The sequence below is a fragment of the Excalfactoria chinensis genome, chromosome 7 (assembly GCF_039878825.1).
Source record: "Excalfactoria chinensis isolate bCotChi1 chromosome 7, bCotChi1.hap2, whole genome shotgun sequence".
NCBI lineage: Eukaryota > Metazoa > Chordata > Aves > Galliformes > Phasianidae > Excalfactoria > Excalfactoria chinensis.
The window spans coordinates 27,665,644-27,689,051 of record NC_092831.1 but is presented as its reverse complement, the minus strand read 5'-3'; the positions used below and the strand labels follow the sequence as shown (position 1 = coordinate 27,689,051).

Sequence of the window (23,408 nt, the reverse complement as noted above, 5' to 3'; positions counted from 1 at the left end):
TCCAAGTATATTATGTGTTAACGAAAGCTGTGATTTATAGAGAAGAATGGTGGACATGCTGATCTTTCAGGCTGTTTCCAACCCCGGGCTGGTTATGTGACTGCACGTTGATGTCACGTGGTAAAGAAGTGTCAAAGTGGGACTGACTGACAGTGTATGTGGAGACATGTTATTTTGGCTTTTGTTTGTTTGCTTTCCCAGCAACTGAGATCTGTGGTTTTCTAGGAAAGAGAAACCACGTGGAGCATGTGTGTGCAATATGGTGTGAAGCAGTATGGTGTTCAGCAGTTGAGAAACGTCCTCCAGACTGAGACCCTATAAATAACTTTGTTCATGCATCTTGATTTCTTTTTTTTCCTTGCCTTCTTACGACAAAGTTAAGCAACTACCTCCCATTTTCCTTCTATCAGAGCCTTTTTTCCCCACTATGCACAAAGCAAGCACCTGTAAGCTACCTCCTGCCATGGGTCTCTGGGCAGAGCATAGGTTTAAGACTTACTTGGTCCTGTCTGCCAGTGTGCAGGAGACTTTTTTGGGGAAGCCTTGCGAAAGAGGCAGCTGCTGCTCCACTGGCTGTACTGTGGCTTATTCTCATGCCAGCTGCCCCTTGTGCACCTGTTGGTGCTTGAATGATGGAGCTGTTGTGCACTGTAACTTAATAAGGCTAAGTCAGATTTTAATAGAACAAACTGACCCTCAGATAGAGGGCTAAATCAGTTTTGCAAATGCTTAAGGAAAGGAGCAAGGAGCTACATTTAAAGGCAGGGATGTTCAGGTGACAGTTCAGCCCTGGGTGCTGGTTACTGGACATTGGGCTGTTCTCCACGTGCCCCAGGAAATGGCAGCATTTATTCCCCCCATACAGAGCTTTTATGCATGTCTAATTCCTGATTGCTTGTTCTAGTTGTCCATAAAACTCTAAATACAACTGGTCGAGAGGATCCCTTCCCAGTTGTGCTGTGGGCGTACTGTTGTAGTACTAAGGAGTCTTTGCTGGGAAGAGTGGCTCTGTGTGTCTCCCTGAGGCAGGGTCACCATGGCTGCTTTTGGGTCTATCTGTGCACTGGGGCAGGTGCTACCCTGGGAGCTGTTCTGATACCAGCTCCAGGTGGCTTTCTCCAAAAAGCATGTTAGTGCTGATTTGTGTGGCTGCTTCCTGACCACTCCTCCTCCCAGACCCCCAGTCCCCCTTTGCTTTTCATCCATATTTAGTAGTGGCCTCTTGAAGATGTTCATATATGTTTTTCTCATAACACTTTATTTTGTTAAGTACAACGTACAGAAATAAATCAAGTGCTTAGTTCTTGTTTTGAGTAGGTTTGAATAGGTTTAGAAGGGGTAAAAAAAGACTTTATAGCCTCAAAATGACAACAGGGATTTATTGATGATTTATTTTTTCCAAAAGTTTACGTTCTTTCATGGGAAACAACATGGAAAGAGATGACTGGGAATGGACGGTAGCAGTTGTTCCATCTAACTCTCCCTGGTGAAAGTTCAGTTTTTGGAAGTGACCCAGAGGCAATGCCCAAGGATGCACTGGTTAAAAAATAGAATAAAAATAGTAAAGAAATAGTGGGTTTGGAGGCATATTGTCCAGTCCTATGCAGTTTCCATGTTGATGATGATTGCCAGAGCAAGAATTTCACTCAGCAGATTTTAGGTGCCATCTGGTGTTTCCGAATTGATCTTGTTCTAGGAAGGAATGGGATAGTTCAACTTGAAATCACATTTGGCTGAAGAAACATTGCAAAATGACAAATGGAACCCTTAATTTTGCTTTTGAGATGTCTGTTTAGTTGCACGTGAGTTGGGATTGTCTTTCCCAACATAGCATAACAGCTCAAAGGAGCCCACATACCCACAGTATCTTGTTTGCAGAAGGATATCAAGGTTGTGGGTCACGTTGTTTCTTTTATTGTTGTTTGTTTTTTTTCCCCCCTTCTGCTTGTAGAAATAGTGCTAAATGTGCAGGTACTTCTGAAGCCGTTTTTTGGCTATTGGCCATGTCTGTTAGAATACTTTCTTGAGATAATTAATTCATTTCTTTTGGAGAGCTGTTCTCAGTAGTTCACAAACGTAGGCTGTGCTTTCTACAGTAATCTTTGAATTATTTGGAGGTGTTGCTTGGATTTGTTTTTCTGATTCTGTGTCTTAAGGTATCAATTTGCATAGTGTTGAACTTTCCTTTTGTATGGCGACAGAAATTTAGAGTGACTTCTAAGTTCAAGCATTTTCATATTCACAAATAAACTGAGCATTTTTTCATGATCTGCCTGCTGGAAAAATCCACTAATTCCCACCTGAGTTTTTTACCAGTTGTAGAGCTGGGGAATAAGACCCAGCGATTTGCTTTCCTGTGCTTGTTGCTCTTGGACAGCAGTTTAATTTTATCGTTGGTGAGTCAGTGTCATGTTGATTTCATAACCTGTGTCTGGCCATGGGCAAGAAGAAGCCTTTAAGCATAGCAAAAAGTCAAGGTTAAGCATGCAAATGGGAACGTACCATTTGTTATCTGTGGATGTTCACTTAGACAGATAGGATGTGCTTTACAAATGCTGTGGAAAAATACAGATGTGTTAGTTAGAAGGAGCAGCAAATATTACTTCAGGAGACTCTTTCAAAAGCAAGAGCTGTTCAGGAGCTGATGGTGTTGGGAAGGCACGCTTCTGATCAGATTTGGCTCAGTAACGTGATAGTAAGTTTGAAGTGTTTAATACTGTTCAAACTAAATTCTCTTCCTGCTTGGCTGTGATGAGACTAGATGTCAAATGAAACATTTGCCCAAGTATTGGCTGTGGGTTTGTTTGCTTCCAATTATGGGAGGTTTTCTACAGGATGTTAGAGTCTAGAGACCCAGGGCTAACAACAGCTGCCTTCTCTGCTGCCGCTAAACCCAGCCTTTCACTTGGCTAGGTTTGTGCTGGCCAGGCACATTGTTTTCATGCATAAACCTTTCAACATAACTCAACTATAGCTCTGTCCATCCAATTTGCCAGAGAATCTAAGAGGCAACTGCTATGAAATTTAGGGATGAAGTGTAGGACAAGAGGGTGTTGAACCCCCCCACATGTACCTTCATAGTTGATGCAGCCGTTGGAGTCTTCCTGTCCTTTCATCAGTTCGTCTACTTCCTCTTCTGTCATCTTTTCACCTGGAGAACGAAGGCAGCCTGGTTAATTCTTAAGCAGACACACAGCTGAGGCTGAATTCTGCAGCTTTTCCAAATGCTTTCTTTGTTTTCTGGGGTAGTAATGAGAAGATCTGTTGCTCAACTAACATTTATTCATTTTAACTTTCTTTACAAGTTCTGTGTGTGCATGTAGACATAGGGTTCCTAGTCGTTTACAGAGTGAAGAATATGCAGCAAATCCTCTGTGTGCTTTAGATCTCTAGATTTAGTCTTTTCTCTCTGTCCCTCAGTGGACTAAAAGTACCTCATTTAAGTTTAGAAGTAAAACTCTTTTGATCTTTCTCTTGCTTTGTATCAGCTTTCCCGGAGTCTTGGCTAGCAGCCTCCTACCTCTCTAAGCTAGTTAGAACATTCATCCTCCTTCTCTTGTGCCTAGAAACAGCAGCAGTTTTTGTGTTCTCAGATGTGACAATCCCTTACCCAGCGTAGCCAGTACGTGGCGGAGTTCAGCCCCCATGACTGTGCCATTGCCTTCCTTGTCGAATACACGCAGACCTTCAACGAAGTCTTCAAAGGTACCCTGATCCTTGTTGTTAGCAGCTGCTTGCAGCATGGGCAGGAACTCTTCAAAAGTAATTTTCTTGGCGTTCATCTCTGGAAAGAAAGCATCATTTGCAGTGCTGCTGGACACTTGAATGTTCACCTGGGATATTCACACTGAAATTTGGGAAAGCCTCCCACCTTGCTTGCCTGCCCCTTTTGCCACAGGATTAGGCTGTTCTGCAGAATCTGGGTCCTCTTATCATAGGAGTTAGTTTTTGAATCCACTTGATTTTTCACATCCTTTCTCTACTCCACTTTTCCCATGGTTCTATAAAATGCATGAGTGTTGTATATTTCCTTCAGAAATGAAGTGTGCTACATGAGTTGATCTTTGGAAAGGTTTTGGCAATGGGGGAGCTGCAGAATAGCATGAAACAGATCTCCTTTCCTGCTGCATAGGGTTTAAGGCAAGAGGAGTGAGATGCTGGGACTTAAAGCCCGTGGGTTACATCATGTTACTAGCCTTGTCAGGTCTCCTGGATGTGATAACAGAGACTTGGCAAAAGAATAAACTAAAAATAGGATGCCCAGTGGAGGTGGTATCCAAATCTGCTGTTAAGAGTGCTCATTGTTGAGGTTTAAGGCCTCACAAGCTTAGTGCAACTTGCCCCTTTGTTTTCATGGGCCAGAAGCTGAGGTCTTCATTGAGGCCTTCCCCAGACAGCAAGGCTGCCAGAAGGATCCCTTCTTTTTCGTACTTAGATCCTTTCAAGGAGCTTTCATCTGGGCAAGAATGAAATATAAGAGATGGAAACACAGGAGATTTTTGAATTGTTGGCTGTTCCAGAAACTAGTGTACTGTCCAGCTATGTAAAGATGTTGTTCAGTTATTGGTATAGTCACGTAAAGCACTGTCTCAGCTCAGTACTAGTCTTTTGCTTAGCACTTCCCACTGATGCTAATGCTTAATGCAGGACTTGTAAACTGTTCCTTTGAGCCTGTCTTCCCAGGCTTGTCGGTTTGGATATTGTTTAGACTATCCTAATTTGTGCCTGTTTGAGTGAAATTGGGGATGTCCGGGAGCCAAGTCCTTGTTAAAAGGAGGTTATCACAAAGTTTACCACTTTTTATCTCTACGGAGGAGGAAAGGAAATAGAATGTGACAGTTAGTAAATGACCAGTAATAAATTGCCAGCTTGTGCTGTGTGTGTCTAGGTTTGTAGTAGATTCAAAAAGGCCATCCTGTTCAGCTGAAATATGAAGTTGGGTTTCTACTCTTGGGGGTAAGTCTCAGCTAATGCAAGGGAACTGCTGCTAGAAGTAGACTCTTACTGAGGAGTCTTGGTCACTAAGAGGCTGTGAACAGTAAGAAGTGCATGCTTCTCCAAGCTGACAACAAAGTGATTTCTGCAGAGACTGCCCTATAGCCTAGGGGTGAGGTTTTCTGAATACTGTACTTCCTGTTGCCCCCGTCTTCTTCCAATGAAACTGGCAAAATTCCCCTTATTGCTGCTGGAGAGCCCACCTTGCTTCCCTGTTGGAGCAAAAAATCATCTTCCTCCTTCTGGGAGTACCGATGGCTCCTAATTAGTTCCTCAGCTGTAAAAAGGGCCCAGGAAAGATAGTAGGGTTCTTACCCTCTTTGCTGGGGTTGCCCAGGATCTTGTTGATCTCAGCATTTGTGGGGTTCTGTCCCAGTGCCCGAACGATGTCACCGACCTGGCTCAGGGTAATCTTGGCATCACCAGTCCTGTCAAAGAGGAGGAAGGCCTCCTTGAAGTCTGCAAGGGAAGAGCAGTGGTTAGATTGAGGCAGACAGCTACGTTTTGACCATCTGTATTGACAAAGCTGCAAGCCTGTTGTCTTCTCATACTGTTCCAACGACTCCAGGGGAGTTAGCAAGGGAATCTTTGGCCCACAATCCCAAGAGAAACTCCTCTCTGACATTTAGGTTTCGTTATTTTAAAACTTTTATAACTACTTTTTGTAGTTTTCTTGACTCTAAAAGCCTCCAGTAGTTTTGCAATTGACCTTGTAGTTATTTCAAACACGGAGTAAAATAAGCTTTCAATAGCCCTTACTATTCAAGTACAAGTTTCTTTACGTGTCAGCAGCAGAATCCACTGTTCTCTGTCTCATCCAAAGACTGCGTCTCTGGTGCCACAGTATGTAGCTGCATAAAACAGCAGCCTGCTTCAGTGGGTTCTGCCTGCAATTTCAGCATCTTGACTACACGCTACTAACAGGAAACTAGGTGGAGTTAAAATGCTCCTACTTCTGCTCTGCCTTAAAGCTGCAATGACACTTCTGCCTGTGCTTATAATCATAGAATTATTAAGGTTCCAAAAGACCACTAAGGACATCTAGTTGAACTATCAACCCTTCCCCACCATGTCTGCTCAGTGCCACATCTCCACCTTCCTTGAACCCTCTGGGGAAGGTGACTCCACCACCTCCCTGGGCAGCCTATTCGAGCACCTCACTGCTCTGAGAAGAAATTTCTCCTTACATCCAACCTGAATCTCCACCGGCACAATTTAAGGCCCCTTGTCCTATCACCTGGGAGAAGTGGCCAACCCCCCACATCACCACCATCTCCTTTCAGACAGTTGCAAAGGGAGAATAGAACCATTAAGAATCATAGAGTTGAATCATAGAATAACTTATTCCCACCTTTGTCTGCTACTTGCAGTTTATACCTACTTATTTTAGATGTGTGAATATGTAGGCAAAGCTTGTGTGGTTGCTTGTTATGGTGTAGTATAAACAGTATGTACAACTTCAGTACTTTGTTTCTTTTAGTGATGCCAGTTATCAACATTGCTTTTTTCTCCCCTTGCTGCTGACCAAATACTTTGGTGTAGTGACATTTCTCTTATAAAAATCAGTGCAGGCAGTTGCCTATCATGTTGTCTATCTGCAGAGCTCCACATTAATCATGTTAAAAATTCTTCAAGCTTTTTGGATTGCTGTTGCAATAAGCAAAGAGATCTCCAAAAATAAATCATTAAAAGAAAGCCAGAAGCTCAGCTGAAGGGTTGTCTTTGAACCTCATATGTCTGGGCCACCTTGGTCTGTGCTGTTATCTCTTCTGAACTGTGATGACTGATGGTGCCATGTTTTGACTCCAGGCGAACCAAATGCATTCCATTCTGTGGCTGTGATGCTAGAGAGGGCTTTGTCTCACAGTATATGTAGGTGGAATGTCTTTTGTGCCTCAGAGCAGATTTAGGAGTAACAAACCACACCAAGTCATGTCCTCATTCATCTTGTGTTGGGGACATATGGCACAGAGGTGCTTAGGTTCCTGCTTTAGCCATCCATAAACCATGTTACTGGAGGAGATTCTGGCATCCAGGAAAACTGCTGATATGGGATGTACAACCTGCTAGGCTGTAATCTAATACATCTGAAACTAATCTTACTGTTTGATTTGTGAGACCTATAGCCCTTTACTATTATCCCTCTCCCCTTACAGCTTTTATTGCAGACTATGAAATCGAGGCCTTCTGGACCAGTGTGGAGCCTCCCCTTATAATATACCAGCTCCATATCAGCTTCTGCTCTTGCAACTGAGGTCGATAGAGCTGTGCTGATTTATACTATGTGATCAGATCTTTCATCTGGTGCATTCCTGACATTTAGCCAGAGCCAAGTATAAAACAATGCCACTTTGTTATTAGAAAAGCCATCAGAGTTTCCCTACTTTGTAAATCCCATGAAGTTTTATGTTCGCTGGGCTCTGAGCTCAGCTCCCTAGCTCAGAGAAATGTTTTCTGTCTTAGGTGTGAGTATTGCTGCGATATCTTTGATTACTTTTTTTTATAGCTGGTCCCAGTTTATACCTCTGCTGGAATAAGCAAGTCTAAAATCTCTCTGTAAGGAGAGCAATAACCAGCTGCTTGTATGGTTGGAAATAGCAACTGAGGGTGGGACAAGCTCCAATCCAGGGAAATTCCTCTCTCAAGTGTACTTTAATTACTCCTCTGTTTGCCGTAGTCGTCACAGCAAGATAGCAGCTGGATGGTCTGAAACATGGAAGGAAGCTGAAAAAAGCCTTTTGTCTTGTTACATGTGCCAGCTTTGAATTGATGACATTTCTCTTTAAACTCCCTACGCTTCTGTAGAAGTTTTAAAATGGCAAAGTGATGAGGAGTCCTGGCCACGAAGGAAGGCATTTTGAGTGTTTGGATGTCAGGAAAAAGAATGGTTCCAGCCCTACCTGCTGCACAGTATCTTTCCCTGTCGATTCTGATGGCGTAACGTAGAACAGGCTGATATTTAGGAAGTTTAGGGCCCTTTTAACACCTGCTTCAAGTCGTTCCTCATCCTCTGGATTTCTACTAAGTTCTTGTTTTTTTTCATTTTAAATAAGTTCCTCACAGTCACAAGACTTTTGTATTTGCTACTGTGTTTTTGACAGGTCTTAAAGTAATTATTTAATATAACCCAGATAGCTTCTTGAAGGTATTTAAAACATTCTTTTCTAGGTTTCTAGGGCTTCAGTGGGGGGTGAACTTGTGACTTGTTTCTCAGCAGGTCACCAATAGAAAATAATACAAGATGCTTGAGAATTGTAGTGCCTTCAGACCAATTACATTTTGTGACAGTCCACAAGTCCCTTATTTGCCAGCCACTTCCATGCTTCATGAATATATTTAAAGTAAAATAGCCTCTCTGCCCCCTCTTCCATAGCATCTCCTTGCAGAAGTGACATGTGAGCCTTCAGCAAAATGTTTTCTGTTTATATCAGCGCACAGCTAAGTTAAATTTTCAGCTTGCTCCCACTTTCCTTTTTGTCTTCAACTGCCTATTTCCTTCACAGCTCTAAGAAAGCAAACAAAATCCATTTTCAGCATGCTTATGAGCAGCCAGCCCAGGTGAAAAATGTTCATCAGGTAGAAGTGGTAGCGCCACTGTATTTCCCCTTCGTGCATCAGGTCGTATACTTCTCAGCTTAGGTGGCATGTAAGCACCCTGATAAATCACATGTAAATCTGAGGCTACGTTACTGTTGAGTTTAAACCAGCACAGTGACTCTTAAGCCAAGAGTGTTGTGAATTAAACCAGGTGAATGAAGTCCTAGCTCATCTTTTGGTAGTTAAACTTTCAAGGCTGTAGCTCCTCTCTGAACTCACATACATGTGAAATGCATCGGCTGTCTTGTAACTTACCATCCTGCTGCTCCTTGGAGAACTCGATCTGTTGGAAGGAAATCAATCACAAAAAATAGCTTAGGAAGGGGGGGCTGGGGGAGATCCTGCTTGTTTTCTAAAGCATCCAGCTCAATCCACGAGTATCTTCCAAGACAGCAAAAAAAATGTGGCCTGACAGATGCACAGAAGCGATGTAGATGGCAAAAGAGCTCTTAAGACCGGTGAATGCTTAGCTTTTTGGTAGCCATTATGTTCCCCCCATCCTGCCCACTGTTAGTTCAGGTTTTGTTTCACTTACCATTGATTTCGTCAGGTGAGAAGGACTGCAGTTGGGAAGAGAGAAAGAAAAAAAGGAGTCGTACTGCTGAAAATGCACTGAGAGAAAGCAAATAGCACAAGGTAGCTGAGTGCTCTCATATCTGTCTCTTGCCTAATGTATTTAGGCCACAGAAACCCAAACTAGCAACCTGCCGTATAAAAATGCATCCCCAGGCCTGTTTTTAGAGTTCTTGTAAAAACCTCCATCCCTGGGAGCACCAAGCTTGTGGCCAGAAGCAATAGCAATCTCAAGTTTATTAACTAACAAATAAGCTGATAATGTATGTACCACCAGGTGACTTACTACTTTAGTATAGACTCACGTAAGTACAACCTTTTGAAGTAATATTTATAACAAGCAGCTTGTTTTTTTCTTGTTTTGTTATTGTTTTTTTTTCTTTATGTTAACAGAAAGTAAATCATGCCTTCCAAGGCATGTGTTTAAGTTAGCTGTTGACAGTACATTGTTTCATAAAGCATTAAGCTATGATATTTTTTGTATTAAACATAATGCGGAGGAAAATCAAGCAAACCTAAACCATCACCCTCTGGCCTGTCTTCCCCCCCCCCAGAACTAGCTTGAACGAGAAGCTGAATTTACTCCTGTAAAATACACTGCCTTGCTGCTAATGATTAGCTTTGCAGTGGACCCACCATGATTGAGAGTTGGAAAAGTAGAGCGGCGGACGGGCTGGAGGGATTAGCTGAGAGGTCTCTGAGAGTGGTCCTGCTTTCCTGGCCTTTCTTTCCCCTATTTATCTGGCGGCGCTGACGGCATTGCCTGGATTAGGTGTCAGAAGGAAGCTGCCCCTCCCCTCGGTGAGTTCTTTAGCTTTCTTAGGGCAAAGTGACAGGAGGCGCCGTGCCTTGATGGACATCTTACGACTGCTATTTTTAGGAGGTTGGATAGGGGCAGGGAGTAGTGAGCAGCAAGTTTGGATCATGTCAGCACTTTCTGGGTCTGGACCATCAAGAAGGGATATTCCTTGTCCAGGCCTACTGAGATAGGCAAGGCTCCTATTTCTCCAATGAGCTATTAAGTCAGCAGTCAGGGAGTGTTGAGGGCAAGAGGTGCCATGTATTTGCCCGGCTGGCTTGTTTTACACGTGGCTTGCAAGTTGTGTGTTAAGTGCAGCTGGATAGCATGCCTTGGGTTTGTTTCAAAGCCCATGAAATTGCTAGTACTCCTTGTCCCTTTGCTGGCTTTTCTCAAGCCCTTATTTGGGTGATGTAGAGGTCTGCTTTATGTGGGTGGTGCTGTTTGTCTTTTTGGTGCAGTCCAGCTGCTGGCACTGTGAAGAAGGTTTGCCTGCTTGTTGAGGTGGTATCCAACTGAAGGTCTTCTATTGCGCTGGTCATGTTTTCCAAATTTTGAAGGTTTCTAAGGGCAAATCTATGCACACGTCTGGACCTAGCTATACTGCTAGGTTTGCAGCTGACAAGGAGGTGTACTTTGCAGGGCAGCAAGGAATTTAGGACACCTTCCTAAATAGCGCTGAGTTACGACCCTAGCATGCCAATTTAAGAGCTTGCTGGTGTGATGAGATGAGGAGCTGCTGGGGTCAGGGTTGGATGGATTATTGTGGTGCAGGTATGTGGAAGAAGCTGTCATTGAAGCAAGGATGCCTGTCAAGCTTTGTGTGCTGGAAAGGGGACAGCAGTGTCTTTTGGGCTGCAGGGTGCTCCTGGTGGGATTAGGAGTGGTAAGTTTCAGGATAAGCTGAAGAAGAGAGATTGTACAGTTTCTCCAGTAGCAAAAATCTATTCCTACAGTGCAATATATAGTTACGATCCTGGCTCACATCTCTAAACTAATGCAATGAAAGGTAGAAGAATGAGGGAAAGCTGATCCAAACTTCACTTCTCTGTCACTTCAGCTGGATGGGGAGGTTCATGGAGCTGGGCTGGGAAAATTGTATGACAGCAAGAGTCTCCATTCTTGTAAACAAGTCCTTCCTAACATCTATTCTCCTTTGTTATGCACTTGCCACTCCTCTTTTTCTAATGGTAAAATGTGGTCTGTGAGAAACTTTCTCCTATAGCTCATTTAGTTAAACTGAAGATAAGCTTAACTGGTTTGGCTTTTTTTCTGTATGAAAAGGAAACAATCAAATCCAGACAGAATTAACATCCATATCCTTTAAAGACTGAACAATCAAAATGGGTCAAAATAATTAGTGCAGTTTGAATCTTTAACCTCCTACCTCCCTTCTTGATGTCTAAAGATACAAGAGTTTCCTGAGCTAGTCATTTTAGTTTGAAGACATTATGTCCAAATGGATTATTTGCATTTTATAAATGCATATTTCCAGGGAATACCTGGAAAATAAACTGAGGCTATAAAATGTTCTGCTACTAGTGATCTATTATCACGTGGGAACGGGAACATATTCAGGACAGGGCATAGCCATAGGGTTACAAAGTAGAGGGATCTGATGTTTTTGTCTGAATTAGCCCACATCGATTTAGTACAGTTCAGATCTCCTAATTAATACTGACTGGGGCAGGAGCACATGCAGTGAGAAAGCTAATATGGACCTTGGCCATCAGTCCCAATGCATTAATAGAGGAGCTCTCCAAAGACTTTGGCAGAGCTGAAATGTTGCCTGGGTCAAAGTAGTGTGTTGCCTTTTGTGGAATTTTCCTCCTGCCCTCAGCCTCTTGCTCTGCAGTGCTGGAGGCTGCTAAATGTTTCCCTGGAAACACGATTGAATTTTTGCTCAAGGAAAATTTTCCTGAGTATCTTCTTGATTCCAGATCCAGACTATTACTGGCTACAACAAAACTCATTCCAAAAGATTTTACGTAGCAACCAGAAAATAATTGGGCTGCATGTGTCTTAAGCAGAGAAAACTGATACCTGGATTAGCCAGCCACCTGGCTTGAATGGGCTGTCAAGTAAGTATAAATTGAGAGGGTTCTCCATATAAGCAGGCAGAACTCTTGACTGTAGGAGGCTTTGGCTCATGTTTTACGAGAGGAAATACTTGTGTACTGCATCTACCCTTCATTCTATATTTTATATAGATAGATAGATAATATATATATATATTATATATAATAATAATATATAATATATATATATATATAATATAATAACAATGTCTAGGGCATTTTTGTTTTATATATATATAATATATATATATAATATACATATATAATATATATATATTTTTATATATATATATAAAATAAAAATGCCCTAGACATTGTTTCACTGGGGAGAAATTATTGACCATGGGCACATTTCAGTTAAGCAGCTCTAAGCCTTCAGGGTTTGTTGGGGGCTTTAAAGTACTTCTTGTTTTAAATGTGGTGAGTCTTAGGGCCTTAGGAAGAAGGTGAAATTTCAGGGAGTTCAGTTTGGTGTGGGTATTTTTAAATAAAACCTAGTTTTTAAATAAAACTAACACAAATGCCATCCCCCCCAAACCTCCAGCAAAAATAAGGAAGGAGTGAAGGAAACTGCAACACATGGGAAGACCAGCAGGAGCTGGATTTCTCTGACTTGGCTCAGCCCTTACTTAGGGATAAAGTTATTATCCAGGAGGAAGATAGCTATACCAAGGAAAAGTGCTGCTTTTTTTCTGTGTTGATTTGTATTGTTTTGTTTTTGGTTGAGGCAGTTCGCTATATAGTTTGTGACCATCTTCTAATTGCTGATGGGACACATCTGACCAGATCCCAGTTACACAGAGTAGGGTGGACAAGGTTGTGTGCAGCTCTTAGTCACCAGATAAGCAGTATACCCAGTCCACACAAACCTGTGTGCTGTGCCCACCTATTTGGGCTGGAGGGCACTCTAAGTACAGCTGTGCTGAGGGACAGTCACTTGGTGCTCTTTGCAAGTGTCTGGGAAGGGTCAAAGACCTGAGGGAAAGGTGCTGCTTGGAGCTAAAGCTGCTCCACCTGCTTGCTGCCATCAGGCTAAGTTCCAGAGAATTATTGTAGCTAGGATTGGATTAGGGAGCCACCAGGTAATTCGTGGTACTGTTTCTGTAGAAAAGATGGAGAACCTTTCAGATGTCTCTAAAAATCAGAGAGGGGAAGATCAGACAGTCCCTGAGGGTTCTTGTTGTATATCTAGCTGTTAATACTGATCTTGAGAGATTTCTATCATTTCTGGGTGGATGGAGCTGGTGTTGTGCCTGTAGCAGTTCATACAGTATCTGCTCACTGCTAATGCTTCCCCCTTGATTAATATAGCTGCACATAGTTTCTAGCAGACATGATGGGGTGCAGGATTACACAGCTCTCCAATCCTTCCATAAAGCAGGCTGCTGACCCTCACCCTGGTTCAGTAGCTGGTATGATTGATGCCACAGATTTCAGAGCCCGTGTCCAATTCAAGTAAAAATCATCAGCCTGATGGATTTAGCCTCATATCTTTTATAAGAAAAAGAAACGCTAGGAGGGGGTGAGCTGTTGAGAAAGAGCTCTTTTTTGAGAATGAAAGTGCCAAAAAATATAATAGGAGAAAGAATAAAGATGAATGCTGCTCATGTATGGGAGAGAAATGTGAAATGTCGTGAGGTTTGGAAGAATAGTTCTAAATCTGTTAGCTTAATGCATTTAAAGTGATGTATTTTTTTTCCATCTAAGCACACTTTGTAACTTTGTGCCTTGTTTACTTTAAAGTGTGTAACTTTACAGTTAGGCTAAAACTTGTAGATGAACCTTGGCAATTAATTGTGTCCTTCTGAAATGCCTGAGTGTGAAATGTGTCACGGCTGCTGATCATAACATTTTGCACTGGCTTTATTGGCTTCATGGAGAAGGACAGTCAGCTGTGCTCGCTTGTTAGTGTGTCCCTTTTCTAATTGCATTTAGTTTTGCATGAATGTGTGTAATCGAGGGGATGTGCAAGGAAATGTGAAGCTCTGGGAGCTCTGCGCTGCTCTCCAAGGGATGCCTTGTTTTAACGTGCCTCCCAGTGGCAGTGGTAGAGTATTAACATTATTTAAGCTATTGCTACTTGACATTTAAGTGCTATGCAGCAAACTAGCCAGCTGAAAGCGTTTTTTGGCAGTGTGTACGAGATGTAATAAAGCCTCAAGGAACCAGGGGCAAATTTCCATCTTGGCTGTTTCATATCTCCTTACAGTCAGCTACTTTCTTTACGTGTCATGGGCTAAATTAGTCACCTTCTTCTTACCTTATGTAAGATAAACTCAAGTATCTTGTTGCTATCAGTAGTGATCTCTCTGTGTGCTAAGGGGTTGTAAACTGTTAGAAGTCCTGTTGGTTTGCTTCAGTTTATCTGTTGGTGGGAGAAAGCCTCTATCATGCAACTATTGCTAATGCTTGAAATTACTCTAGGTGAGCTGTTGGGAATTTTTGTCATTTGCTTTGAATTCTCTTGTTTCTACCAAATTTTTTCACTCATCAGACCCTCCAATCATTATCTTCGGTAACACCAAAGCGATACTGCCAAAGCTGTGAATTACTAAGAATGGATCTTGTTTGACATTAAAAAGAAAAAGCCACAAAGGGGAACCATTACTTTTTAAATGTTTTTTCAGGTTATCAGATAGTGTCTCCTAAAATATATGGACAAGGTAGATATCTGAAGGATTCCTTGCTTAACAACACTTGAGGAAGCTGGTCTGGATGGTCAGGGAGGTACTTTCACATTTCTTTAGGTGAAGTCTTATTGTTGTTTGTCTCCTTCCTACCTGAAGGGCACTTAGGAGCAGTGACCTTGTCTAGTAGGTAAGTCCATCCCAAAGAATCTGGACCATTGCTGGTGTTGGGTCAGGCATAACCTAAGGGCCTGAGTCAAAAATTTCAGGCAGGAACCTGCCTGTTTTCAAGGAAGCGCTTATCACTGTGAGCAAAGCTACTGTTAACTTTGCTGTTCTCATTCTGCCACTTCTCCAGGAGTTGGTCTGCAGTGCAATTGCTCTCTCAGTACTTCAGCTGACATTTGCAGTCCTGTTTGTCCTCCAGCCCAGAAGCTTTCTGTCAGTGCATTTAGTGAGTTTACCTCTTTGGTTATATCCAATGCAGTGCATGTTCAGAGATGACCCCCTTGAGTACTGAACACATTGAGAGGTAAGGACATTTGGAGAAACACTTTTTGCGGTCTTAAGAGCTCTGTATTTAAAAACAAAACGATCACACAGGCTTGCTTCCATGCAGTAGGCTTTGTCATGCATCACACAGTTACACAGGACCTTAGCAAATATCTGTTAGTTGATAATTACAAATTACTTTCCCCCGAAGATGTAGGTAGTGTATCTGCAACTGGGTATGACATAATTAATGTCCTTGAAAACACCACTGTGCAAAGCCTCATGTACCAAAGGAGCATCACTTACACCATGGGTACTTGGGAAAGACACTCAGGTGTACTCTTTAAATAAAGGACCTGTTGTGACGCTGGGTCAGTGCACCTCGTGTTCAGATCAGTACAGAGAAAAGCACTGAGCTCAGCATCTCCAGGTCCCCAAGCCCTGTGCTTAGTGCTGCAAGGCTGCTGCTGGTCCTAGGAGTGGGTGTGTGTGCTGGGAAGGGCCCTTTGAATTTCCAGTTTAAAAAAGCAGTGCACTCTTCATCTTGGTGGTAGGGGCAGAGTTAAACATGAGGAAACACTATCTGCTGCTGGTTTGAGCAGTTTGAAGCTTAGCCATTTATCAATGCTTTTGTTGTAAAACCAAACACCTGTGAAATTCTCATAAATGTTTCATAGTAGTGCTGTTCATAAGCTCAGAGCTTTTCACTGAGGCATGCACACAAGAGTTGACAAAACAGATGAGTTTTAGGGGAATGTCCTTCCTACCAATTTAAATTCCAGGAGTCTTTTAGTAAAATGACTCGAATGGTTATTTATTCTTTTAATCGTGGTTGGTTGCTGCTGCCATCACCCTGTTCTTCTCCTGTCAGTGATTTAATTCTTGACCTTTTAAAGTCTCAGGATGCACTTTTAGAAAAAGGGAAATATAAATTTAGACTCAAAAGGTTTATGCAGAGCAAATTCAGAGTTGTTGTTTCTTGAGTAGGGAAAAAAAAGGTCCTTAATTTTTGACATCAAAATGAATTCCTCCTGTTCCCAGTCCTTGTCTTGATTTCCTTTCTGTCCTGGTTGCACTATAACCTATGGTGAGCTGAAGAATAGGCTGAGTTCAGAGATTTGAGTTTTTCGCAGTCTGATATTCCTGTTACTTGGGGTTTTAGTCAATAGATGGTGCTCAAAAATAGGAAATCTCATACTAGCTGCTAGTATGTCACTAAGTCATTTGCTTCAATTGGGTTAATTTAAAGTGTATGTGGAAAGAATGGCCAATAGTAACAAGAGAAGGTGAAAAGCCCATTACCACTTCTGAGGATGTTGAGTGATTTTGGGTGCCTACTTTTGCAAGAACCCAGCTTAATGCTTCTTAAGTTTGGCTTATAAAGCGTGCATCCCAAGAAGCTTAAAACCAGACTCCATCAAGAATGACCAGCAATACTGGGAAACCACTTTCTTGATTGTTCTGGAGGATATTATGATTTCTGATACCTGTTGGAAACGAGGTGCACCGCCAGATTTGGCTTATTTGGCTGATGTAAACCGTGATTAGGCAGCTCTACCCTTATCCTTTCCAGTTGTAATGGATAGAGGAAGCTTGAATGTAAAAACCAAGGAAGGCTTTCTGTGTGTCTGCTGGTTTGGTGACTCTCCAAAACATTGCTGGCCCCACATCCCGGTAATCCCAGGAATCCCTTGTTTGCAGCAAGCTACAAATTGACTGATAATTCCCTTGGTGAGCATAGGGGAGCCCATTTGATACTCTTGTTGAAAGTGCGGGGGGCTTTGACTCCACACTTGATAGATCAACACAAGAGCTCCAGGAGAGGGTGCTGATCAGAAGAGAGTCCTGGTCAGAAGATGAGGTTTAGGTACTCTCTGGCTCTGAAGTTTTACAGGAAATGTTGCTGTGCTTTTCTCTGTGCTGACGCTTTGCTGGCTGAATGGAAGGATTCGGGATTCATTAATGCTAAAAGAGGGGATAGAGCTAAAACTCAGAAAATGTATTTCTGTACCCAACTTTACCATATGCATCTCCTGGTCAAATTGCTTAGAAGACGAGACTATTTCCCCTAATTTCCTGAGGTCTGATTTCACTGAGGTGAGTGAAAATGGGTAACCCAGGATGGCTGGCTGGTGCTTCAGGGGGTTGTCTAGTTTGTACTGCAAGACTCCGTGCCAAAAGTGCTGTGGTTGTTCTTGTTATGCGCCCAGAGAGCCAGCCATGGAGATGCCGTGGTCCATCTGAGCAACCCTGGATTGCTATGGAGGTCTAGGTGTGGGGAGAAGGCTTGGGACTGAAGGAACCTGTCACCTTTACAGGCAGTGTGGGCTTCTGCATCACCTTGTGGTGATGGCTGTGCATTTGGGTGGGCCCCCTCCTTGCTTGGGGGCTCTTTCTGCCTGTATAGCACCTCTGAGGCCTCCTTCCTGGCCCTGGCCTGTTAAGGTCACAGTGGGACAGAGACTCATTGTGGGGGCACGCTGCAGGACAGACCCATATCCTCCATCATGCTGCTCATAGCTTTACTCATTTGCAAATAGGAATAGTAATGCTTGTGTGCTGCCGGTAGTGTGAAGAAAATAGTTTTGCTAGCCCAGGTTTTCCCACACTTCAAAGAGGAATAATGTTGTCTGATCTTTCAGAAGAAAGAATTTAAGAAGACTCTCCTCTGTCATATTGAATGTGATAAAACCTAGAGCATTCTCTTTTTGCTATTGGCATATATTCCTTGCTGTAAAGGAGAGCTGTCTGTGCAGAAGAGTGGGTTGGATTGCCTGAGACTGCAGCCTGCCATTTTTGTAGCTGGTAATACACTATTAATTCTATTTATGTTAAGATAGATTAGCTGAGATCACTGAAGTTGAAAATTCTATTTTCTCCTAATGAACTGGACATAGAGAGCTATCAAATCATATTAAATTATTTCATAGGCAGTGTAGCTTGTGTTCCCCTTCATCTCTGAGATGAGCAAAATGTGAAGTCTAATCTAATTTTCAGGCTGTATTCTCAAAAACAGTGGGCTTTTGTGTATCTTTTACTAAGATTGTTTTAAATATTTCAGTATTTCTTTTCTTTTTCTTCCCCTCTTGCTCTTGTTTAGCTTTGCCAGGGAGTTCAGCTTCAGTCTTATGAGGAGCTAAGTGCTGTTCCAGCAAAATACTGGCTAACAGTGATGAAAACCAAAGACAACTTAAGGAATTTTACTAAGTGGGTCATAATCCTGGAACCGTATTGATGACAGACTGCATGTATTAAGATACCTTAAACAGAAATTCATCATGAGATTAAAATGAGTAGGTCCTATTAGGAGTCCTTGTACTCCTTCTTTTCTTCATAGTAGGCATGATTCCTTATCAGCAAATTGGTCCCAGGACCAATCAGCTTGTCAGGGAGGTGGAGAACAACTATTTATAGTAATGCCCAGAGAAATAGGTCTGTCCCTTCATCTCTGTAACTGCTTTAACTCCCCCTACTTTTTACTAAATAGAGATTTCCCTCTGATGAGTGCCTGGGGAATTCTTCTCAGAGGGTTACGGCAATGATTGGTGATGCTGGATGGCATGCAGAGTCTAAATTCACTATGTGTTCCAATGAACATGCAATCAGATGGAAACGTCTGGAAGCCTTTTCCTTTTCCTTGCTTTCAATTTGCATTAAAATGTGAATTTTGAGCAAGTATGAAAAGGTGAGAGGAAATAAGTTGAAACGCTTCCATTCATGGCTTTCTAGCTCGTGGTGTTTTTCAGTGTTCGTTGTGCAGGGAAAACACAAAGAGGTGAACGTGCCAAATCTCTGTCATCTTTGCTGCTTTTAAAGATAAGCAGCATTGATCTTAAAACACATGCCCAAATGGTTACTGAGTGGTTGCAAAAGTTTGAGAAGAACTTTGAGGGGAAACTGCTAAATTAACATCTGTTTTTAGCACCATGCTGTGGGAAAGCATTTCATTCCAAGTTCCAGTAACCTTTTCCAGTCCTCATGCACCTACTTTAGGGTTTGGGGGATTAATTTTTGTGGGTTTTCTTTGGGTTGTTGGTTGTTTTGTTTTTTGGTTTTTTTTGATGGAATTTGTCAATTCAGCTTTACTAAACAAGTCAGGCTGATACTGGTTTGGTAAGAAGTTCTGAAGGGTGACCCTCTGCAATATGCTTGAAGGCACCAAGCTCCACTCTTCTGTTAATTCATGCGCCATGCCTCACACCCCTCCAAGCTACTAAAACAACCAAACACTCAGCAGCTCAAGAAATCCACTGCCCGAGGTTTACTTATTCATTTCACTGCAGTCTCCATACAGGAACCAAGCACACAAAACATTTCACTGCAGGTTTCAGAAAGAAACTCTGCTAACTTTCCCTCTCGGGAGTGTTTGGGGTCAGCGATCAGCACGCGTTCATCCATTACCTTGATGCTCTTGAGATCGATCGCTGGCTCTTTGGGTTTAGCGGGCGCTGCTGCAGGTGCTGGTGCGGGTGCGGGTGCGGGTGCTGCTGCTGCTGGTTTCTTAACGTCCTTCTTAGGTGCCATTTTGTGTTGCTTAAACTTGAGAGTGAAGGTGGCCCCCCCAAAAAAAAACCTGAAGACCCCCCCCCTAAAAGCGATTCCCAGGAGAGAAGCAGTGGTCGGAATGAGCTACAGCCCGTGCCCTGGAGGTGGACCCAGTGTGCTAAAGTCTATAAGGGCATATATATATTTCACTTAGTGCCTTGTACAATCCTGACACATGCAGCTGGATTGGACAGTCCCTAATCGAGGGGGGTGTCATTCCAGCTCGGGCTATAAATGGAATATAAGAGTTCAGGGCTTCAGAAGATCAAGGAACTTCAGAGGCTTTTTTTCCCCTTTCTTTATAAACCCCAGCCTTCTTCTCTGCTCTTTTTTTTTTTAATTTTTCTTTCTTTCTTTTTTTTTTTTTTTTTTTTTTGTGGGGAAATGTGACAAATCCACTTTCAGACCTGCTGCTGACATTCGAGCATGGATTGAGCGGTTCTTTTTTCTCATCAGAATTTCCACTCCGCTGAAGTAATAAATCTTCTTTCCTTCCCTCCCCTTCTGCCCCATGCCTGCATAGTGCTCCAGGAGGGTTTGGTTTCAAGCAGGCATTTTGACTTTCATGGCTGGGAAGATCATCAATTTCCAACCTTGTTTGCCTCTCTCCCCAGAGTCCCGCACTCCTCCTCTTCTCCCTTCATTTACAGGGAAGTGTTGATCAAGCAAAGGCTCTGGGTGTTTAAAAATAAAGCAGACAAATAAGGAAAACACTGCAGTACCTCCAGCCAAGGCGCCTCTCTGGACCCTGAGCATTTCTCAGCTGCTCTGCTGATTCCTTTCTATCCCATTATGACACTGCTTAATTTTTTTCCTTTGATCTTTTTTCTCCTCCTTCGAATAAGTTGAGCTCCTGATGACCAGAGATCAGCTGGATGATGTTTTCCCCCACAGCAGGTTTCCTCATTAGAAAGTAGTTATGATCAGAAACCAGTCATCAGGCACCGGAGACATTTCTGCTCTCTCCTTGTCCTTGCCCATCCTTTTTCTCTTGTTTATCCTTCTGCCCCTCCATCTCTGAATGGTTTTCCATGCACCCTGTGCTCTCCCGGTCTGACTGGGAGATAGCTTTGAGCAGAAGCCTTTCTGTTCTCATCAACCTCTTTTCAGCACAACAAATCAGCCTCTCTAACTCTTTTGAACCTGATAGTTTCCCCTGGTGCATATGTTTAAGATCATCTGTAGAGAAACCCAGGGCTGCTGTCTGCCCTTCTCTTTCCCATTCATTCTCCAGCCTCCAGAAGCTCTGTGCTAGCAAGTGCAAGGCCTTTGATGGGGCAGTTATTTCTGTCACTTGAACTGTGCCGTGCAGCGTTCAGAGCCCAGATGCCTTTGATGTATGATGCTGATCTCATACGTTGCTCAGACCAAGCTTTGGCAAAATCCACCACCAGAAGTGAATTCTGGAGATGTAATCTGGTAGGAAACCTATTTTTTGTGTGTGTTCATCTCTATGAGAACTGTGAGTGTTTGCGAGGAGGGATCGGTGACAATCCAGTGATTTCTGCAGTAACCTGAGGTTTGCAATGAAATAAGCCCAGAAGCCACCATTAAATGTCCTTTAAAATAAAGAAGATGATTTCCTAAATATGAAACATGAATTTAATGCTGATCCTGCACAGTGTGTCTGAAGCAGGCAGTTGTTCTGGGACATCAAGTCACCAGAAAAGGAGGTTTCATAAGTAGCTGCCACAGAATAATAGCATATTGATCGAGTGAGAGGGTAAGTGCAAAGAAGGCAGGGGGTGACGGGTCCTTATTCTACCCGTTAGGGTGGGGATTTGAATCCTGTCACGTTTCTGCTGTGGGTTTATCTACCCAGCAAGCTTGGATGTGCCCCAGGACATCCCTGGGAGTGTGTGGGCTGTGTGCCTGCCTGTCCCCTGGGAGCAAAGTGTGGAGATTTGTCCCTGTGCTCCAGGGCCAGCTGCTGCAGCAGGACGGCTCCTCTCGTGCTGTGAGCAGCCTCTTCCTGTGAGCACAAGTACTTGAACAAACCCCCAGCCTCACACTTGCTGGGATTTGCCCAGATCCACTTCTAAGGGAAAGCAGCAGCAGCTGAGGATGTGAGATATTGCTGGCATCTGCCCTGTCGGGTGTGGGGCTGCCTTCCTCCTGTGGGAGAATCCTGCAGCGGGGGAGAGGCATCATGAGCGAGGAGGGGGCTTCAGGTTTCACCAGGCCCCAAAAGTCGAGCAAAGGGAAAGCCTTTTGTTGGGTGCACTGCTCTGTTATTCCTGCTGCTCATGGAAACACAGCCTTGGGTCTACTTGCTTTGATGCTTGCCTGGTTTTGGAAAAGCTTGATAAAGATACAGTGTTAGCCAACAGAAAGCTTCATGCATTAGAGCCAAATTCAGCTGATTTAATAAGGGGAGATGTGTGGGGCTTTTTTGTTGTTGTTTTTCCCCTCTGGAGCACTGATGTGGTTCATTCTGACACTTCTGGAATGAAATGTGTTGTTTTTCCAGACGAGGGTCATAGAGATGGGTAATGATTGCAGCACCAGAGTGGAAGGGCTGTGATCCCTCTGCAATTCCTTTTAAGTCTCTGCCTTTTTGATGTAGTCTCAACTAGGGTGGCACTGCCTGAGGATAGTATGTAGCTCAGGGAGCTGGTTGCTCCTTTTGGAGGAGGGAGGTGCTGGCTTAAATTCCAGCACCAGAATAGGGAACTGAATCTCCCATATGTTAAGCAGTGAGCTGTTGGATGCTCCCTTTGAGCCTTTTGTCTTTTACTGTCTAAAATACCTGAAAATGCAATTAGTTTGGTCCCATTTTGCAGTCCCATACCTAGTTATCATCTGTCATTTCAGCTGTCCAACATGTCCTTCGTTTCCTGTGATAAACTCCTGTCTGACACCTGTTGCTAGTAAGTATTCACGGCGTTCTTCCTGTGAAGGTTGGGGGGCTGCAGTGTCAGCAGGAAAAGCCATAAGCCTACATGCACCATTTGGCAAGCGTCGAGCTTTGAGAAACAGTGCAACACTTTCAAGCTGTGCTCAGGTACAACAACCTTCTTTATTCCATCAGTAAGTGGGAGGTGATCCCATTACCCAAAGCCACAGGGAAGTCCAGGGAGAATCCTGGTGAAACTAAACAAGGCAATTCAGAGCTAACATACTGGACTCATGTGTTTTCCTGTACCAGTGAGGTTGTGGAACTCTTTGCCAGGGGGACTGCTTGGGGACAGGAATATAACCAGATGCAGAAGCGAACTGGGCTGTTAGGCAGTTATTGGAGTTACTCAAATTCATGATGAATTTGAGGGAACAAATACTCCATTTCACCATGCATTCTTCCCCATCAAAATGCAGCAGAGACTCTTGTGCTCTCTTTAACAGGAGACCGCTGCCTTGGCCAGTCCACTTGTCTGCTTTGATTCTCCCACATTTCACTGCAGGTTTAAGGTAACAAATCGGAGATCTGCTGCCAGCAAATTGTCAAGATGTCCACTTGAGGCTGTGATGCTGACTGTGTGCAACCTCATTATTCTAGAGCACCTAGTTATTCTAGCAGTGACTTGGCTTTGTCCGTGTGAGGCACTTTCTATATGGGAAGCAGAGCTGGTTCCTACCCAAGGTGATGGCAGCTGTGGGACACAAGTTTCTGTGGAAGAACTGCACAATAACGTGCAGTTAAAAAATGGTTAGGTCGGTGTGTTTGGGGCTGCCTTGGTTAAGTGAGGTCCTCTGTGAGTTGGT

General features: G+C 43.2%; 1 protein-coding gene across 2 annotated transcripts; it reads right to left on the bottom strand.

The window, feature by feature from the left end:
• Positions 1-1,356: 1,356 nt before the first annotated feature.
• MYL1 (myosin light chain 1) lies at positions 1,357-19,700 on the bottom strand. Of its 2 annotated transcripts, XM_072341951.1 has the most exons (7): positions 9,802-9,873; positions 9,128-9,152; positions 5,311-5,454; positions 3,611-3,784; positions 3,074-3,151; positions 2,503-2,555; positions 1,357-1,692 (listed from the first exon to the last, which is right to left on the bottom strand). In XM_072341951.1, exons 1-6 carry the CDS (start codon positions 9,802-9,804, stop codon positions 2,527-2,529), a joined length of 453 nt encoding a protein of 150 aa, XP_072198052.1. In that variant the 5' UTR covers positions 9,805-9,873; the 3' UTR covers positions 1,357-1,692; positions 2,503-2,526. The 2 variants fall into 2 exon arrangements, with proteins under 2 accessions (XP_072198052.1, XP_072198051.1); XM_072341950.1 differs by lacking the exons at positions 1,357-1,692; positions 9,128-9,152; positions 9,802-9,873 and adding exons at positions 8,848-8,875; positions 19,563-19,700 and having other exon boundaries at positions 2,527-2,555.
• Positions 19,701-23,408: the final 3,708 nt, after the last annotated feature.

What these genes read in the sequence shown, in the direction of transcription:
- MYL1 (XM_072341950.1), bottom strand. Translation starts at nt 19,685, where the DNA reads ATGGCACCTAAGAAGGACGTTAAGAAACCAGCAGCAGCAGCACCCGCA. An exon ending in TCGATCTCAAGAGCATCAAG is followed by an intron (nt 8,876 to 19,562) that starts GTAATGGATGAA and finishes TCCTTCCAACAG; the next exon opens with ATCGAGTTCTCCAAGGAGCA. An exon ending in CTCCAAGGAGCAGCAGGATG is followed by an intron (nt 5,455 to 8,847) that starts GTAAGTTACAAG and finishes CTTCCCTTGCAG; the next exon opens with ACTTCAAGGAGGCCTTCCTC.